Source organism: Nasonia vitripennis, assembly GCF_009193385.2.
Source record: "Nasonia vitripennis strain AsymCx chromosome 3 unlocalized genomic scaffold, Nvit_psr_1.1 chr3_random0002, whole genome shotgun sequence".
In the NCBI taxonomy this organism is placed as follows: domain Eukaryota; kingdom Metazoa; phylum Arthropoda; class Insecta; order Hymenoptera; family Pteromalidae; genus Nasonia; species Nasonia vitripennis.
This window is the reverse complement of record NW_022279621.1, coordinates 197,270-215,057: the sequence shown is the minus strand read 5'-3', so window position 1 is coordinate 215,057 and position 17,788 is coordinate 197,270. Positions and strand designations below refer to the sequence as shown.

Sequence of the window (17,788 nt, the reverse complement as noted above, 5' to 3'; positions counted from 1 at the left end):
CTGTCACTCTCTCATCCAGTGCACTAGCCCGCTTAATCATCGTGGCCAAGGCAAGGAAACGCAAGCTTCACACTAGTGAACTGGATGTTGCCCTACTGGAGGAGGCAAGAGCTCTCTGCCCAGATCATCAGGGGCTCATTAACATCAATGAGCTGCTTCCTCTAGACTTCCACAAGCTGCGTATGATGGCCAGGCTAGAGGCAAAGAGGTAAAGGGGATGCAGCACCTTCGTGAGGGACGGAAGGATCTACATCCGCTCTGGCGAAGACAACGAACAGGCCACTATCAACTCTACTGATGCTAAACTAGAAGCTATTTTTGCCTAGACGCCGCTAATAACCGACACAAAAATCGCACACTAAAAGGCACACATATTATCTCACCAAAACCACCATTTAATTCATCTAATACATCCACATCTGCTTCTAAAGCATTACTGTCTGAGGGTCTGTCATTATAATGCAAGCTCTCCTACGGGTCACATTGAGATGATCAGACTCTTCTTGTCCACTCGTTCACTCTTTCACGTAATAACTGTGACTGAGACTTGGCAGAGTGACAAGATAACATCCATCCCTTCACTGTATGACTACATACTGTACAGACGGGACAGAAACAATAAAGGTGTGACCCTCTACATTCATCATTCACTGACAGCCAGCGTTATCTCGTCATCTGACGGCAAATGGCCAGGCAAGCCAGATTTGCCGAACTATCTGTTCTGTGACATCTCTGCTAAGAGAGTATCGCGCATCTTCGTGGGGGTTGTGTATCGCCCTCCACATGCACCCTTTATCCAAGGATTTAATTTTATTGAGCAACTTACAACGCATATGCACAATTACTCCACGAAAGTCATCATGGGTGACTTTAATTCCGATCAACTTTCCTCATCTGAAGACGTCAACTTCATCAGCGTCTTCATTGATGAGAACTCTCTTACTTCTATGCCATATGGTGCAACCCACTACAGACAGGACTCTGACATTTGGCTTGACCTATGCTTAATTGATGAGCAGGATTGCCTGCTCTCACACTGGAAGACAGACACTCCTTTCATCAACGGACATGACCTTATTACGGCCACACTCGACATACAGATTCTGTGCCACGTACCTGCTACATACTCTTACAGAAACTACAAAGGAATCTGTGCTGAGAAGCTAAGGGACTTCCTTAGCGCATGTGACTAGTCATCCCTCACCACGTCATCACTTGACATATGCATAACCATTCTTATCGCTAACTTAACGAACGCCATAAATCATCTTGCCACATTAAAGACCGTGACACCAGGACGTAAACGTCGACTCTTCGTGACCTTTTGACTAAAAAGAACAGACTCTACAGGCATTTTCGCAAAAGTCGATTACTTTAAAATCTATACTTCTATGGAATCGCAAGGGACGACGCTCATAAACAGGTTGAGGAGGCTAGGCTGAATTACTACTATTCACGCTTGTCTACCTTGACGAACTTTGCGGAGATCTAGAGAGATCTTAAAAATCTTCGCATTACCACCTCTAAATCACCTTTACCTGCTCGGTTTTTTTCAGATGCTCTCAACAAACATTTCAGTTCTATCTCTAATGACCCTTAAGTTCTATCTGTTAAGGAGTATCTGCGAACCCTGGAGAGTCTGGATCTCCCTGAATATTTCATCTTCAGGGCTAATGCAGAGTCGGATGTGTCGGCTGCTCTATCACACTTTAACACCCAGGCCAGGGGAAGCGATGGCATCCCACAGGTTGTCTCCAAAGCACTGCTAATACTTCCTCCTCTACTATATCAAATCTTCAACCTGTCTCTGAGCATGGCACGCTTTCCCTCCGCCTGAAAATTGTCGCTCGTACGAGCACTAAACAAAGTTAGCTCTCCAACAGCTTTGACTGACTATTTCCCGATCTCTCTACTCTGTTTTCTGTCTAAGACACTAGAGTGGCTGATGCACAAGCAAATCTCTAAGTATCTCGAAACAAGACTTTACTTTGACAACTTCCAAACAGGCTTCCGCACTGGCCAAAGCACCCAATCTGGCCTTATTAACCTGACTGATGATGTCAGGTTTGGGACAGGCAGGAAGAAGGTCACTCTGCTACTTCTATTTGATTTTACAAGGCGTTTGATACTGTGTGTCACGTTAGGCTACTCGGAAAGCTATCCTCTTTCGGCTTTTCTAAGCACGTTATCCGCTGGCTTGCATCTTACCTCTCCGGAAGAGAACACGCCGTCATTGGTGATAACAACGAACTCTCCACCTTTCTACCATTAAACACAGGTGTACCACAGGGGTTAGTTTTGACCCTCTGTTGTTCGCGTTGTACATCAATGATATTGGCTTCTGTCTAGATTCAGATGTGTCCCATCTAATTTATGCCGATGGCCTGCAGATATACAGTTGATGCCACCTTGAAGAGCTCGATTCTTGTTCTGTCAGGATGAGTGCTAACGCCAAAAGGATAATGGGCTGGGTTGCACAAAATCGACTTTAACTGAATATCCTTAAAACTAAGGCGATCGTCCTGGGTTCTCCCTACTACATATATGGTTTACCTACTGTTGCTAACACCTTTATCAATATAGGGGGAGCCCGGGTCGACTATGAATCATCTGTGCGCAATCTGGGGTTGGTGCTTGACTCGAAACTTACTAGCCTTTTTTGATTTTCACGTTGCACTCAGGCCTGTAAGGGGTGAGGTGATCCCCTTGGATATATAGTCCTTCAAGACGGAGACGCTTAAGAATTCATTTTTCATCAGCGCTTCCTATCTCTGGAACACACTCCCATCACACCTTCGCAACACACTATCCATATCGCACTTTAAACAAGCAGCTTAACAATATCTCTTTAAATTGGAAAACACATAAACTTTACGCAAACACGCACACTCCAACATCTCATTTTTATTTCATTCCATTACACTCCTTCATATCTTACAGACTTATACAACTACTTGCACAAAATGTATACTATCTCTTGTATGCTTTACGCAAATATGTACAACATAATGTACAATAATGAAACTTATCTAATCTAATCTAATCTAATCTCTCACTCTTTCCCTCTTGCCCCCTGTCTCTCTGCGTGTTTGTAAGTACGTCCTCCTTCTTTCTCTTTTTTTTTGGATCCGCAGACGGCGTGATTCCACTTCCTCATGTTGCCTATATAAGGCTATGCGCGGGCTATAAGAAGTCACTATAGCTCCAGCGTAACTTAAGCGCCTCGTCTAGACTAAAAAGCATCTTTCCACCTTGAGTCGAAACATACTTAGAATATTTCTGTTTATAAAACATAACACAATGTAATGTGTATCTCCCAAAAATCCTTTTTTCAAAAGTGAAAACGTTGGCAAGAAAAAGACTAATAACCGTAGTGAAATCTCTAAATATTCAAATGTCAAGTAAATGTTTTTTGCTATACGCATTAAAATATCATTTTTTGGGAAAACTAATTTTGACTTTAATTTTATATCTTAATGCGTATAGCAATAAACATTTACTTGACATTTTAATATTTAGAGATTTCACTACGTTTATTAGTCTTTTTCTTGCCAAGGTTTTCACTCATGAAAAAAGTGTTTTTGGGAGATTTCGGATCTTTTACAAAGCATATTCTCCTTGCTATTGCACTTCATGAAATCTTGATCTATTCGATAGACAACAAGCTACTATTGCTTTAGACATTGATCGCATTGCGCATATAATCGTATAGCATTATTATATGCATATAATCGCGTGTGTCACTGAGTAGCAGACGAATGTCGGTAAAGTAAATGAACTACTGTTACCACTGATGTATAATACCTAATATAATACTCACCGAAAGTCACGTGACCGGAGGAGACGAAAAAAATCGGGAGAGGATGGAAACTCTGAACGAAAAGAAATATATCAAGCAAATTTTTAACTTGCAATATTAAGTTAATAATTTAATATTTTTGGATGAATCTTTTTAAACATGAAAGATTAGGTTAATAAATTCAAGTAGATACCAACAGATTGCGCATACGAGCAATAGTAATGATTTAAATGCAATCGAGATTTTTTTTAAGGTTAGGAAAACCTAATTCCAAAGTATATAGGGTTGCGCCATCTACAAATCGTACTTCATACTTGTTCTTGCCAGCGGTGCTCTGTCGCGCCCCTTGATCTTCCTATCAATTTAAAATATATTTATGTTACAAAAGCAGACCAAATTAATATTTAACTCATATTAAACATAATACTGCAAAATTATGCAGTATTCATAATGACGAGAATATTCCGAATAAACTTATCAATATGTTAAAAGAATTTATCAAGATTTTATTATTACAAATTTTACTACCTGACATTCCGGACCTATACAAAAATTAATTTCTATATAAATTTTATCTATTTAGCCTGTTGTCAGAATAACGATACGGATCAAAGCATGATCACTGTTTCTCTACATAAATATTAATAATATAAATGCATTCAGGCCCGAGAAAAGTAGTGACTGTTTTCCTACTCTCTGAAAAGGATCTTTAGTAAACTTAAGAAAACACACTGTAGTATTACGAAGAGCTGTACAAAAAAAAGAAGTTGCTAAAGTCAAGTCAATTATAACCTTGCTATCGAAAGTTATAGCCTGAAAAGGAAAGACTTTTCCCGAGAGACTAGAAAGTCAGTCGGTTTCAGGATCTGGATAGGGGAAAGGAAAAGTAATGAGTCTGTTTCTAGATTTTAACAATCATAAAGTATATTTGGTAACAAAACAAAAGTATTGGGAGTCAGTTGTTAAATCCCGTCTGAAACAGAAATCAATTACGGGCTTTGTTAAGAATATTTTGCCTTTACAATTGGTATTGTTTAAACTAACACGGTTAACAAGTTTCAAGTACGGCTATGTGATTTCGGTACAATTGCAATTCTACGGTTGCGGCATCGGTTCGTCGATTTGGTGGCGGTGTTACAGGACGATGACGGATTTCGAGGTTTGGAATTCATTTGGTACGGTCAAGTCGTGTGCGTATGGCTACGCCGATCCGAATGTGTTGCGTAACAACGGTTTTGATCGCTCTGTGTTCGCTCAGATGCGGTCAAAATGGTGTTACGATGTTTTAAGGTTATCCCTTGGAATTGTAGAGTTGTGAGCGTACGGCTCTACAAATCCTCGTCGTTCGTCTCGTTCTTCTCTTTGCCCTGTGTACACATAGTGACAAAGAGACTCGTAAGATGTCGGCGTAAAGTTGGTTGTGGAGGTTAGAAGTTAACCTCAAATTCACCAGGATGTGAGCGCACGACCTGGAGAATCTTCGGCGGGATTATTGCTAATTCTCCAACCAAGTGTGCTCACAGTGGCCGAGGGAGCAGCAATATATCGGAACGTAGGTTAGGAGGTTACGGTGGCGCTGGGTGTCGTCCACATGTGCTCACGTAGACGAGACTCGGTGTCGTTCAGGTGTTCCGGGTTGTCTCGTGTGCTCACGACGGCAATGCGGAGTTTCGGGTTTCGTTGCAACTAACTAGTCGTCACGTGGCCTCACGAGACGATTTCGTCGGCTAAGGTCTATTTCTCGCTTTCCTTGTAGTAACGTGTGCGCACGATACTACCCGGAGTAGAGTTCAAGTAGAACTGCCCGTTGCACTGCGCAGTCCGCCTTATAAAGGCGAGCGGCGCGTATGTGTACAGGTGTGTTCACGGCGCGCCGCATGCGCTGCTCCCGCCGCCTGACTCGTCGCGGCTAAATTGCTCGCCGGCCGCCGCGCTTTACGCTCATGCGGACTCGCTTTTCGGTTAGTGCGCGCGCGCGCTCACTCTGCGTCATGCGGACTTGCCTTTCGTTTGATTCGCGCGCGCGCTCGCTGCGCATGCCACGTCTATCGCGGCCGCCTTCACACATGTTTATGTGCGAGACTCGTGTCTCGTCACAACTTAATTCTTTTAATATAAAAATAATTAAATTAACATGATCACTTACTCTGTAACTTCTAATTGATCTGTGATTTCAACTGTACCAAGTCTTTTATAGACTTCATGTAATAACTGATAACCTTGTCCACCACTACCACGGCCATCTATTTGAGCGATGATTATGTTTTTTCTGCTAGACAAATATACATTCCAATCAATTTTGAACACATCTGTAACTAGCTGAGAACCTGGTGCACCATAACTGTAAAAAATGTAATTGTGATGAACAAACAAAACTAAAATATCAGTTCAAGACATGATAACTACGTATTAGATATATCGCTTTAAACGGAACACTGTGCTTTTATATACTGCATTCGCATAATTTTAAATTATATAAGAATAATTCATGGTTAGTTGATTAATCACAATAATTATAATAAAGTATATTTTTTCAAAGTACCAAGTGGCTAAGAATCTCGCTGACCTAAACAACTTTTCCGCCAACGGCTAGAGGCACACGTGCTGAGCTGCGTTGCAGTTTCGGCGTGCAACTAGTTGCCAGTTCCCGTAAATCGTTATGAGTGCAACGAGCTCCGACGCTGTAACGCGGCTGAGGGGAAGTTAAGCTGGCGGCGGCGTGGAAGGTCCGGAACCACTTCCGGGCGCCCCAAAGCCACACTGCTCCCTCACTCCGTGATCGGACTATGTAGCCGCCGGACAACAGAGATTTTTTAGTTTAGATTTATTCAGAGTCTTAGTAGAGATTTATTCAGACATTCAGTAGATTCGTTTCAGAAGATTTTGTCAGATTGCAAAAGTATTTCATTTTTTAAAAGGTCCGATAGTTGCTTAAACATTCATTTAGATTTCCAAGGTTTTTAGTTTAATTCGATAGTATTGAGAAATATAATTTGTGCGACGAATTTAAAAAGAGAATTTGAGAGATTTTTACACACATTTGAAAATTGTATTGACGAAAACTAAGCTACTAAAATAAACAACATTTGGTCCTCACAAGGATTTAGCAAATCATTTCTCAAATAAATCCTATACCCCACGCATTCCCTCTACTAAGAATTACAGGTAAGCCTTTCGATTATTTTTCATAACTACCAATAAACCAAAGGAAAGGTCTTGTCTGGTCGCCGGGACACGAAATCCCAACCAGATTTTCCTTCGACACCTTTAGTGTGTCAGGCAGGCGAAACTCAAAATAAAGCACGTGAGATAATTAAAATTATTCCCTGACACTGCCTCTCTCAGCATCTCACAAGCACCCTATCTTGTTTTTTTTTTCTGAAAATATGTATTCTAATAATGCAAATTATAGTATATTATTATTATATTGTATTATATTATTATATTAAGCATGAACACGTTTTCTTCGATTCTCTGGTCCTACAGAGTCACACTTTAAATATTTCTTAATTTAATTTGAATTAAAGTGACTTTCATTTTCTATTAAATTTTTTCATACAGTGCTTTGTATAGCAATGTCGACTTCAAGGTAACAATTTCAGACCCATCTCAAAGATCGCCGAAGTGGACAGCAATCGTTCTACTGAAACCCATGAAGCCGAACGTACGTAACGCAAGTTTGTAGCACAAAAAAACTCATATGAAACATTTTTTTGAATCACCGACATGTATAATAACTTGCTTGCACTGCATGTCTAACAACAGTTAGTAGTCACTGGCGCTACGATACACAAAGATGATTCTTCACATAAACTATTTATGATAAATATTACAAACTATGGATTGAGATTTCTCAGGTTTACCGAATTTGTTACTTCAACGTTGATCGAGAGTTGACTAAGTCATTCACAAATGCTCAAACTAGATTTTTATTTACTCATCAAAAAGTGTTAGGACCGTTAACATAGCCGTAAGAACTGTTAGGACCGTGAAGTTGACCACACAGCTATATACAGATGAGTATTGCTTTCTCATCAATTTTTTGCATGTTTGCCAGCATATTTTATATAATGGCTCGGCAGTTAACATAGCAATGCATTGTGTTATATATATATATATATATATATATATATATATATATATATATATATTTTTTTTTTCAATACAAATTTGTTTTACTTTGAAAAGTCCTCTAATTTCCCATTTCTTTCATATGTATGATAAGTGACCTATTCGTGCATTTGTCATAAAAAGTACGGTGTGCAACAAGGGGGGAGTGGCTTTTTTAGACTCGGGTGATGTTTTGAACACGAGTGGGAGCGAGGGCGCCGTAGGCTCGCTAGACAAAGCCAATTTTCCCCTCTAGTTGCACAATATACTATTTTTATGCGTGAAAGTTGAGTAGGAGATCGTACATTTCAAGTCGTGCACAAGATATTTGAAAAAATTGAGAAATTTGAAAAAAATGAGAAATTTGAAAAAATTGAGAAATTTGAAAAAATTGAGAAATTTGAAAAAATTGAGAAATTTGAAAAAATTGAGAAATTTGAAAAAATTGAGAAATTTGAAAAAATTGAGAAATTTGAAAAAATTGAGAAATTTGAAAAAATGAGAAATTTGAAAAAATTGAGAAATTTGAAAAAATTGAGAAATTGAAAAAATTGAGAAATTTGAAAAAATTGAGAAATTTGAAAAAATTGAGAAATTTGAAAAAATTGAGAAATTTGAAAAAATTGAGAAATTTGAAAAAATTGAGAAATTTGAAAAAATTGAGAAATTTGAAAAAATTGAGAAATTTGAAAAAATTGAGAAATTTGAAAAAATTGAGAAATTTGAAAAAATTGAGAAATTTGAAAAAATTGAGAAATTTGAAAAAATTGAGAAATTTGAAAAAATTGAGAAATTTGAAAAAATTGAGAAATTTGAAAAAATTGAGAAATTTGAAAAAATTGAGAAATTTGAAAAAATTGAGAAATTTGAAAAAATTGAGAAATTTGAAAAAATTGAGAAATTTGAAAAAATTGAGAAATTTGAAAAAATTGAGAAATTTGAAAAAATTGAGAAATTTGAAAAAATTGAGAAATTTGAAAAAATTGAGAAATTTGAAAAAATTGAAATTTGAAAAAATTGAGAAATTTGAAAAAATTGAGAAATTTGAAAAAATTGAGAAATTTGAAAAAATTTGAGAGATTTGCAAAAAGGGTATTAACAGAGGGGAGAAAAAAATTGTCTTCCCGCTACTCATCAAGCGGGGAGAAAATAATTTTCTCCCCGCTTGAGCTCAAACTTTTTCTAAAACGCTTGGAATGGACGATTTTCTACGCTACTTTTAGACATGAAAAAAAGCCCATTTCGTGCACGTGTTGCGAAAATATATTTAAAATTGTTAAATAGTACCACAATAGAATAAATTTAAAGAATATGAGTTTATATGTAGCTATATTCATTTTTATTAACGTTTATTTACAACAACCTCATAAAGATTTTCAAGGATCATATCTCAAGTATCTTTGATATTAGATCTATTAAATAAATTAAATATATTTATACTAAGTTTAGTATTTATTAAATATTTATATTGAGTTCACGCTAAAAATTAATATGCATAACTTAGAAGTTCCAATAAATAATCAAGTAAATATTATTATTTTTAATTTTTTTCTAATGCAAAATAATTTATTTAAATATTTGTATATAGTTTAAAGGCGTAGTTATTGAAGAATTCAATATTCCTGAAGAAGACGCTACTTCTGATGAAGAGCTCCTTCTTAAAAAAGACGCTGCTTCTAAAGAAGAAGTTTTCGAAGAAGACGCTAATTTTGAGGAAGAAAGATCTCATTCATCTTTTCATGAAGAATATCAGAGGTGGTTAAATACGCCAAGAATTGGGCGTATTTATTGTAAAGGCCCTTTATGTCATGAACCTGTGTCAGAGACAGAAGAAATTTGCAATATTTGTTTGCTCAACAAAAATGAAGAATCACCTTCTTCATTTATCGAATATATTATTGAATAATTTTTATTGTTTTTTGATTATTTGCTAGAGGAGAAAAAAACTAAAAGTCAATCTAAATTTATTGTAAAATGATTCTGAATCATACTATACGGTGCTATATAATTGTTTTTTTTCATAGTAATAAGTTATACGTAAGTATTTTTAGCTTTAAAATTTTCTTGAAGCACATAATGTATGAGGTAAAATGAGTTGATTTTTCTTTTTTTTTGGTATAGATAATTTTTCTGTTTTTCAAAAATCAGTTATAAAAGTGTATGTAAAAAATAAAACTGGTCAGAAAATACAGAACAAACAATACTGACGTGTCTATTTTATTACTTTTTGTGTCTACTAACTCTACAAAACTTATGCATTTCTAAAATAAAAATCATAGGAATAATAAAATTATTTAGCAGAGTACTACTATATTTTATAAATAATGATATTAATATCGAAATTCAACAATTACTTTTCTAATTATATCTATCACACTCATTAAAATGTATTTATATATTTTAGTTCATTATTTTATTATTTATCAAATAAAATCTTTTTACAGAATTAACAAAAGTTAAAAAATTTGAACCTCAATATATAAATAAATTCAAATAAGTGCAGTAGATATAATTAGAAAAGTAAAGTTTTCAAAAACCTATAGGTCTTACAATTGTAAGGCATCAAGAAAGTGAAATTATAGGTTATCTATTCATAACATTCAAAGTGTTTTTCAATTTAATTGATGTAAATATTTATTGGTAATCACAAATCTGATTTTTACAATTTATTTAACTCTTTGCAATTTATTCAACAGTACTTTCTACAACTTTTGGTCTACAGTTCCCTTTAATGCCTTCTTAGTTTCCTTCTGCACTCATACAGCTCGACTTTCTTTTTCTTTCTTTTGTTGGCACTAGATTTTTATCTTTTCATTTTGTGATTTAAAGTTTTTACAAGTTGTATGTTTGGGAGTACCTAAAAAATGTTTATCATATTTTATTTATTAAAAAAATGTTTAAAACTAATATTGGTTTGTCTCTATCGGTCTTCCTGAGGCAGGTTGTGTGGTGAGAAAGGAGAGAAAGAACTTTAAGACATTTTGTCTTTTCTTCTCAACGTTTCGACGGATAATGCCGCCCTCATCAGGAGATTGATGTGAACAAATTTTATTAAAAACTTGTTGTATAACAATATATGTACAGTGTGAAGAATAGTACTTACAATTATGGTGAAGATCGGTACAAAGTTTTGTCGACAAGGCGCTTCCCCGCCGCACAGTGGGAGAAAATGGACAAAATTCGAGCCACGCGTAATTTTTAATCCTAGAGCATGATTTATTTTAAACTCTTTAAAAAAGCATCAAATGTAAGCTACAGGTGCGGAAATTATTGTATCACCTTCCCCTAAACCCATGCGACCCCTAGAAGCCACCCCTACCAAACCACAAGCAGGCTAATAGTATGATCAATAGATTTAATTATATTTGTATGTATTATACTATAATCTAATAAATTCAAAAATAAACATTTAACCATCAAACACTCGTATGATCAATAGATTTAATTATATTAAATTATACTATAATATAATAAATTCGAGAAATCTTCAAAAAATTCTGATAGAATTTCAACGAATTTTTTATTTAATCTAAGAACTTTTTCTTCAGTAAATTTCTTTCTAAAGTCTATCATTCTCAAGTAAAAAATTCTGGAAATTTTTCACGATTTTCCCGTGTTAGCCGCCATTTTATGTGCTTTTATCTTTTTTTTTTCAAAATTTAAACTGTGACACTGAAGTTTAAGTCTCGAGGACACGATTTCTTCGCTCTAAACATTAAATCTTAAATGATTTCAATGTGAAAAATCGACATGAATAAAGATTTTTTTTTAAACCATGTTTTATTGCTTGTGGTTTGGTAGGGGTGGTTTCTAGGGGTTAAGCAGGTTAGAGGGAGGTATTTAGGTTATTAGCTGGCTTATGGTGTGTGGCTTAATTATTTTAAGAAAAAATAAAGCGATTTAACTCGCTGTTCCCTGGGATAGATGAGTTAGACTGCTTGTGGTTTGGTAGGGGTGGCTTCTAGGGGTCGCATGGGTTTAGGGGAAGGTGATACAATAATTTCCACACCTGTAGCTTAAAATTGATGCTTTTTTAAAGAGTTTAAAAAAAATCATGCTCTTCGATTAAAAATTACGCGTGGCTCGAATTTTGTCCATTTTCTCCCACTGTACGCCCCCTTAGGTGAACAGTGTTTCTCTCTCAGCTGTTCAATTCATTTCGCGCGAGTCGAGATTTTCGTCGTGTTTATATAACGCGGAGCAGTGAGAAGAGAGTCGAGCGGCTGTGTTAACAATTTCTATTGAGGTCAGAGCCTAGCGTATGTTTGTTTTGTTTTCAGTTGGTGTGTAAGGTGTGTGTGTGTGTATACTGTATTTAAATTTTGAGTGTCTTCCTTCTTATTTATACCGTTTTCTTGTAGGTGTATGTGTAGCATTCCGGAAACTAGTCTTTTATTTAAATTTATCTCTCTGTCTTTAATATGGTAGTTTTAAAAATTGAAAGTGTGATTCAGATTGTTGACGTGATCGGAGATTACAGTATTTTTCGATTTTTTGTGTTCTTTTATACGTATACACACATTCTTTTTTGTTTGGCCTACATACGTGGCAGAGCAATCATTACATTCAAGTTTATAGACAATGTTGGTTTCTAGATCTTTATCTTTCTTGTCTTTGCCTTTTATAATTTATTTTCAGTACAGTTTCGATGTTGAGATTCTTGAATGTATGACTGGTCTGCTCGTAAAAATCTTGAATATAGGGTAGGCTTACAATATTGCGTCTTTTATTACTGTTAATCTGTTGCCTTGGCAATGTGTTCGATGTTAACGTTGACATTCTTTTTCGTATATATTTGTTAACGAAGGCGGGTGAATAATGATTTTCATGTGGTAATTTTTTGATGTTTTGAATGTTCTTATTGTGAAATTTTTTGTTGGATAATTTTATCGCTCTATCGACAAGATTGTACATCATGGCGATTTTTTTATGAGACATAGGATGTTATGATGTATAATTTAAAAATCTGCCAGAGAAGGTCGGTTTGATTTACCAATCAGTTACTATTTTATCATTGTTTTCAATCAATAGAACATCTAGAAAACTTATAGAGTTATCGATCTCAGTCTCGTGAGCCAATTATAATCTATTGTTGTAAGAATCGAATGTTTTTAAAATTTCATAGCTGTTTACTACGTATGAGTCAGGTTTTTTGATGCTATTTTGTAATATTTTAAAAAGACTTTTCGATAAAAAATACTTAGGTGAGCGGATTGTAGAGATAATAGGTCATAAAGCGATATCTTTTTGTGAATTTTAGCTAGTCCATAACATTTTTGCAAGGTGGTGTCTGTTTGTGTGAATTTGAATTTACTGTATTTTTTCCCGAAAAAGCCGTTAGTGTTCCAATTGTTCATGAATTTTTTAACTTTGTTCTGGATTTTTGATAATGGATTTTTCGCTATTTCAGTGTATGTATTTTGAACTGACAATTGTAGTTCCATTTTTTCGATGTAATTCGATCTTAGCATCGCAACGGTCACATTTCCTTTGACGGCTAAAGTGAATATGATGTTTTTAATAAAATCTTTAGTGTTTCGTAGTTTTTTCTTAATAATTGTTTCTTCTATTTTTGTGTGTTTAGTTTTGTGTCTGTGTTGTGTGATTTTTTTTATCAGTATATTTCGTATGTCATTGGCGGTTTTATCCGGTAAGTTATTGTGAGTAATCAAGATTTCTATGTTTTTTATACATTTGATTGTTTTTGTGTCATCAAGTTCATTTTTTGAATTGAATTTTCGTCCTAGTGACGTTACAAATTGTACAGCGGTTGGTATCTCTATGTCGGTGAGATTTTTGAACCATTTTTCGCAATTTGATTCGGTGTTTGTATTTGTCGTTACATGTTTAGAAAATTTTTTGTCATGAATTTTGTTATGTTTTTTCGCGGTGATCAGTGTTATTTAAATCTTGTTTTTCGAAAATATTCTGAGTGACTTTATGTGGTATTATTTCTTGTTGTATAACAATATATGTACACACACCGTTAAATGAAACTTTGTATTTCCGGAAGTGCCCCCCATGTTCGCGCCACTGGCGGTCGCGTGTTAACTGGGCATAGCAGTGCGCATGCGCCGCCCGAATGCGATTTACCGACTGTGAATAGCCGATGGTAAATAGCCGACGTTAAATTGAATCCTATCTGAACAATAATCTCCCTTTTCTTTAATCTTGTCGACATAAATTTCGTGATTTATTTGTTGAGAACATACATATACAGGGGGCGAGGGTAAAAATTTTGAAAAATAAATATATGAAATGCAAAAATTACGAAATTAATTATAACGAAAGGTAAAATTTTAAGTCCCAGAATTTTGAAAAGGTATAATTTTGAAAACCTAAATTTGGGAATTTCTAAAAATATCGCTTTGGCAATATTTTAACTACAAATATTACCTTTCGCAATATTTCAATTCAACGTTTTTGTTTTATAAATTCTTTTATTTCAAATTCTCAGTTTATAAATGTTGAATTTCCAATCTTTACTCTTTCTCATTTTTGTTTTTCAAACTTTTTACCCTTACCCATATACAGGTTTAATAATTTCATTAAAATAAATACTTCCTTCTTCTGGACTTTGCTTCAGGTGCTCATAGTTTTTCATTATTTCATTTTCACAATTATTTCTCATTAACTGTGCTTGACCTCCGTGGCATAAAGATCCTGCTGCACAATGTTCTGAATTTCCATTTGCTTAATTTGCGCTCAAATTTCGTACACTGCTCTCTTGGCAACTCTGTCTATAATATTTATTATCACCTTTTCGCATATAATCGTAGTCATTTGTATATTCATAATTATTTAAAAATTTTTCACTTTCCTCGTTTAATATTTCTTGAATTCGTTCACTTCGTTCAGCATGATCATATTGTTTAAAAAACTTCGGAATTCGCGTTGTCAAAATTATTATTAATTTGGGATTTTGTACGTTTATTTCGAAAATCATTCGCACTATCTCCCTCAGAGAGCCCCTTCGATGCGACTCTCTTATCTGCACTATGGCTCAAACCCCACTGTTCGTCCCCGTATTCATCATTTAAAAAAATGCATACTGTTAAGAAAGGGATATTTTATATTCGCCAACTTGAGACAATTTTTTTCATAACAGATTTCTGCGCTGGTTTGTTGGAAGAAATCACTACCTAATATTCCTGCTACTTTAATTGGGAATTTTTTGGAAACTATATGAAAACAAATCATCAAACCATCATAATTGACTATTATTTTTCATAAAGTTTTTATCGAGGAAGAAGTTATTCCTTTGAGAATAATTTTTCTCGCAAATTTATCGGTAAATAAATTGGAACATGATATATTTTTAACAAATTTGGTGAAGAACCAGTGTCTAACATAAATATTGCAGGACGCGTTAATTCTTTTATATCGATTTCAATATTAGCAGCGCAATTTTTTTGATTCAAGTTAACGGTGGTCCTGTAGAGGATAAGTTCGGCCCCTGAATTTCCGGAGTCAGGCGCGTAATCGGAGAGGCAGCCTCTCCGCCCGTACGAGGGATGCCACGTTCGTTTCCCGACGTTGGATTCCCTTCTTGCGTGTCTTTTTACCATTTAAAGCAAGTTCTTTTAAAATATCCGGGTTTATTACAATAATGACAAGTAATTGTTGATGAAAAATTAGAATTTGACCTATTAGAATTTTGAGCATTGAATCTCGCATTATTATATGTACCCTCAGTATTGTTATTTTGATTATAACGGTTAGTCCCGATAAAACCTCGATTGTCACTTGTGCTGAAATTATTATCACGATATCCCGGATGCATATTATCATTTCGGTAATTCCAATTATTTGTATTATTCTGTCGGATGTCATTGTTGCGATAATAAGCGGGGATGAATTTATTTTCTCCGTTGGGCCGATTAAATCGCAGTCTCTCGTTGATTCCTCTCTTGCCAATTTGAATTATATACTCTATTGAACCACGGTTGTCTGTTATCGCGATTGTTGTTTGGATTCTAGTTTGGTTGTTGGGAACGATTATTGCTTAATTGCAAACAAAATTTAAGACAATTCATCACGTCGTGACCCATTTTGTTACAGAAATTGCATGTTGATTCCGAGACGGTTTCTACAACATTTACGCGTCAAGTTTCTTTAAGCTTAGATCAAGCCTCTTCCCTTTTGATATTTTCGTCATCCTCGCCTGTATACGCGAAATCTTCCTCAATTTCGATTGCTTTTTACGCACGTCTTGGAGTGTAGCTGTACTGCCCATTCGTGTCTGAATTTCCCACCTTAACCCTCGTATGAAAAATCTGATGCAATCTTTGTCAAGCCCTGTGAAGAACGCATCATCTTTACTTGAAGATCGTCCTTCGCGAATTGCCGCTTTTTTTATCTCCTTTTCGACTTCGCGCAATCGATTCGAATACACTACTACGCTTTCCGATGAACGCTGCTTGATTTTTGCTAATTCGCCCGAAATTTCATGATAGGTGACCCGAAGTTCGTTTCAAAAAATGTTATTACTTCATCAATGGTTTTAAATGTACTCCCTCTCGCACATGATAACGCGTCACCGAAAAGTCGCATACGAATAAGGCGTCTCTTCATAGCCCGCGGGAAGTACGTCCCGAGATTCCGCGCAACCGTCAATAAATTGTTTCAAAGGTATGTTTGATCCGTTAAAGCGCGAAATTAAGTCGAGGGTATTTTTGAGAGAGATCCCTTTTACTTATGGGGCCATGCTTTCACTATTGACTTTGCCCTCTCTTTCGTCAAACTCTAAACAAGTTTTAAAAATATTATTAAGTTTTGGGTGTATAGGAGTTCCCGTGGGAGTAAAATACTTGTCGTTGGTTTCCGCGCCCTTAGTATTGTCGCAAGGGCTAGATTTTAATGCAGTTACTCCCCAATGAGATGTGATCCGACGGCAAATAAAATCGTATACGTTTAAAAATTTCTCTCCGCTTCTGAGTTTTTCGCTTAACTCATCCGCATGTGCGGGGATTTGGAAATATTTTTCCAAGGCTTCCTTTTTTATACAAGGGCTTAATCGAGTTTTTAAATTGTTTATAAATTTTTCGCGTAAATTCTTAGTTTCTTGCACGACTTCTTCCTCGGACGCAGTTAACGGATATGTGGATAATGTCTCTATTTGTTTATTTACCGGTGACTCTACTTACTTCGTTGATTCTACAGAGTTTTCGTGTGTTAGCGAATTCGTCTCACTTGCAATAAACGCGGTAGTTTTATTAATTTTTAAATTGCGTGAAAAATCACTCGCGGTTTTATTCGTGGTGGAGTCTGAGATTTTTAACTCGGGGACTGCTCCATTTAATAAACTTTTCTCCCGTTTTTCTACTGTTGATTTCCTAATAGTGCCGGTAAAATTTGTTTGTTGCTTTTAATCGAGATTTGAAAAGAAGGGCGGAGTCGCAGTAAATTTGGTTAGTCCGACGGCTGTGTCAGCGCCCGAGTTCGGCTTATCCGACTCTTGTGTTTTTAACACAGGGGGCCGTAAACGAAACGGTTTCGGAAGGGAACTTTTTTTCGAAGGCGTAAAAATCTCTTTGGTTTGCCCAACAGAGATTCCCTCAGTGCTACCGTCTAATTATTTTTCCCAATATTCGCTAAATACGGTGCATAGCTATTTCCGCGATCCTGAGGAACAGCAGGAGATAACTATCCAAGCACACTTTTGGAACGACAAGTTAACGTGCGGACTAATTATTTGTTAGGATGTGACCCTTTGCCGTCAAGTCAATAAGAAAGAGGAACCCTCGGTTAAAATTTTAAAAGAATGGGGAAAATAACAAAAGATAGAGATATATTGAGGCCTATTACCGTACTGAAAGACACTTACCTTTTCTTTTATTATCGGGTTAGAACGGCTCTGCTACCTGCTCATCCTCTCAG

At 35.7% G+C, this 17,788-nt stretch overlaps 1 protein-coding gene across 1 annotated transcript in view; it reads right to left on the bottom strand.

Annotated features, from left to right (window-relative positions):
- LOC100679968 (venom dipeptidyl peptidase 4) overlaps nt 1-17,788 on the bottom strand; it is a 297,831-nt gene that overhangs the window by 104,392 nt on the left and 175,651 nt on the right. The window contains exon 7 of the mRNA XM_031925590.1: nt 5,946-6,140. Coding sequence (XP_031781450.1) covers nt 5,946-6,140 — 195 coding nt within the window. The remainder of the gene's footprint in view (nt 1-5,945; nt 6,141-17,788) is intronic.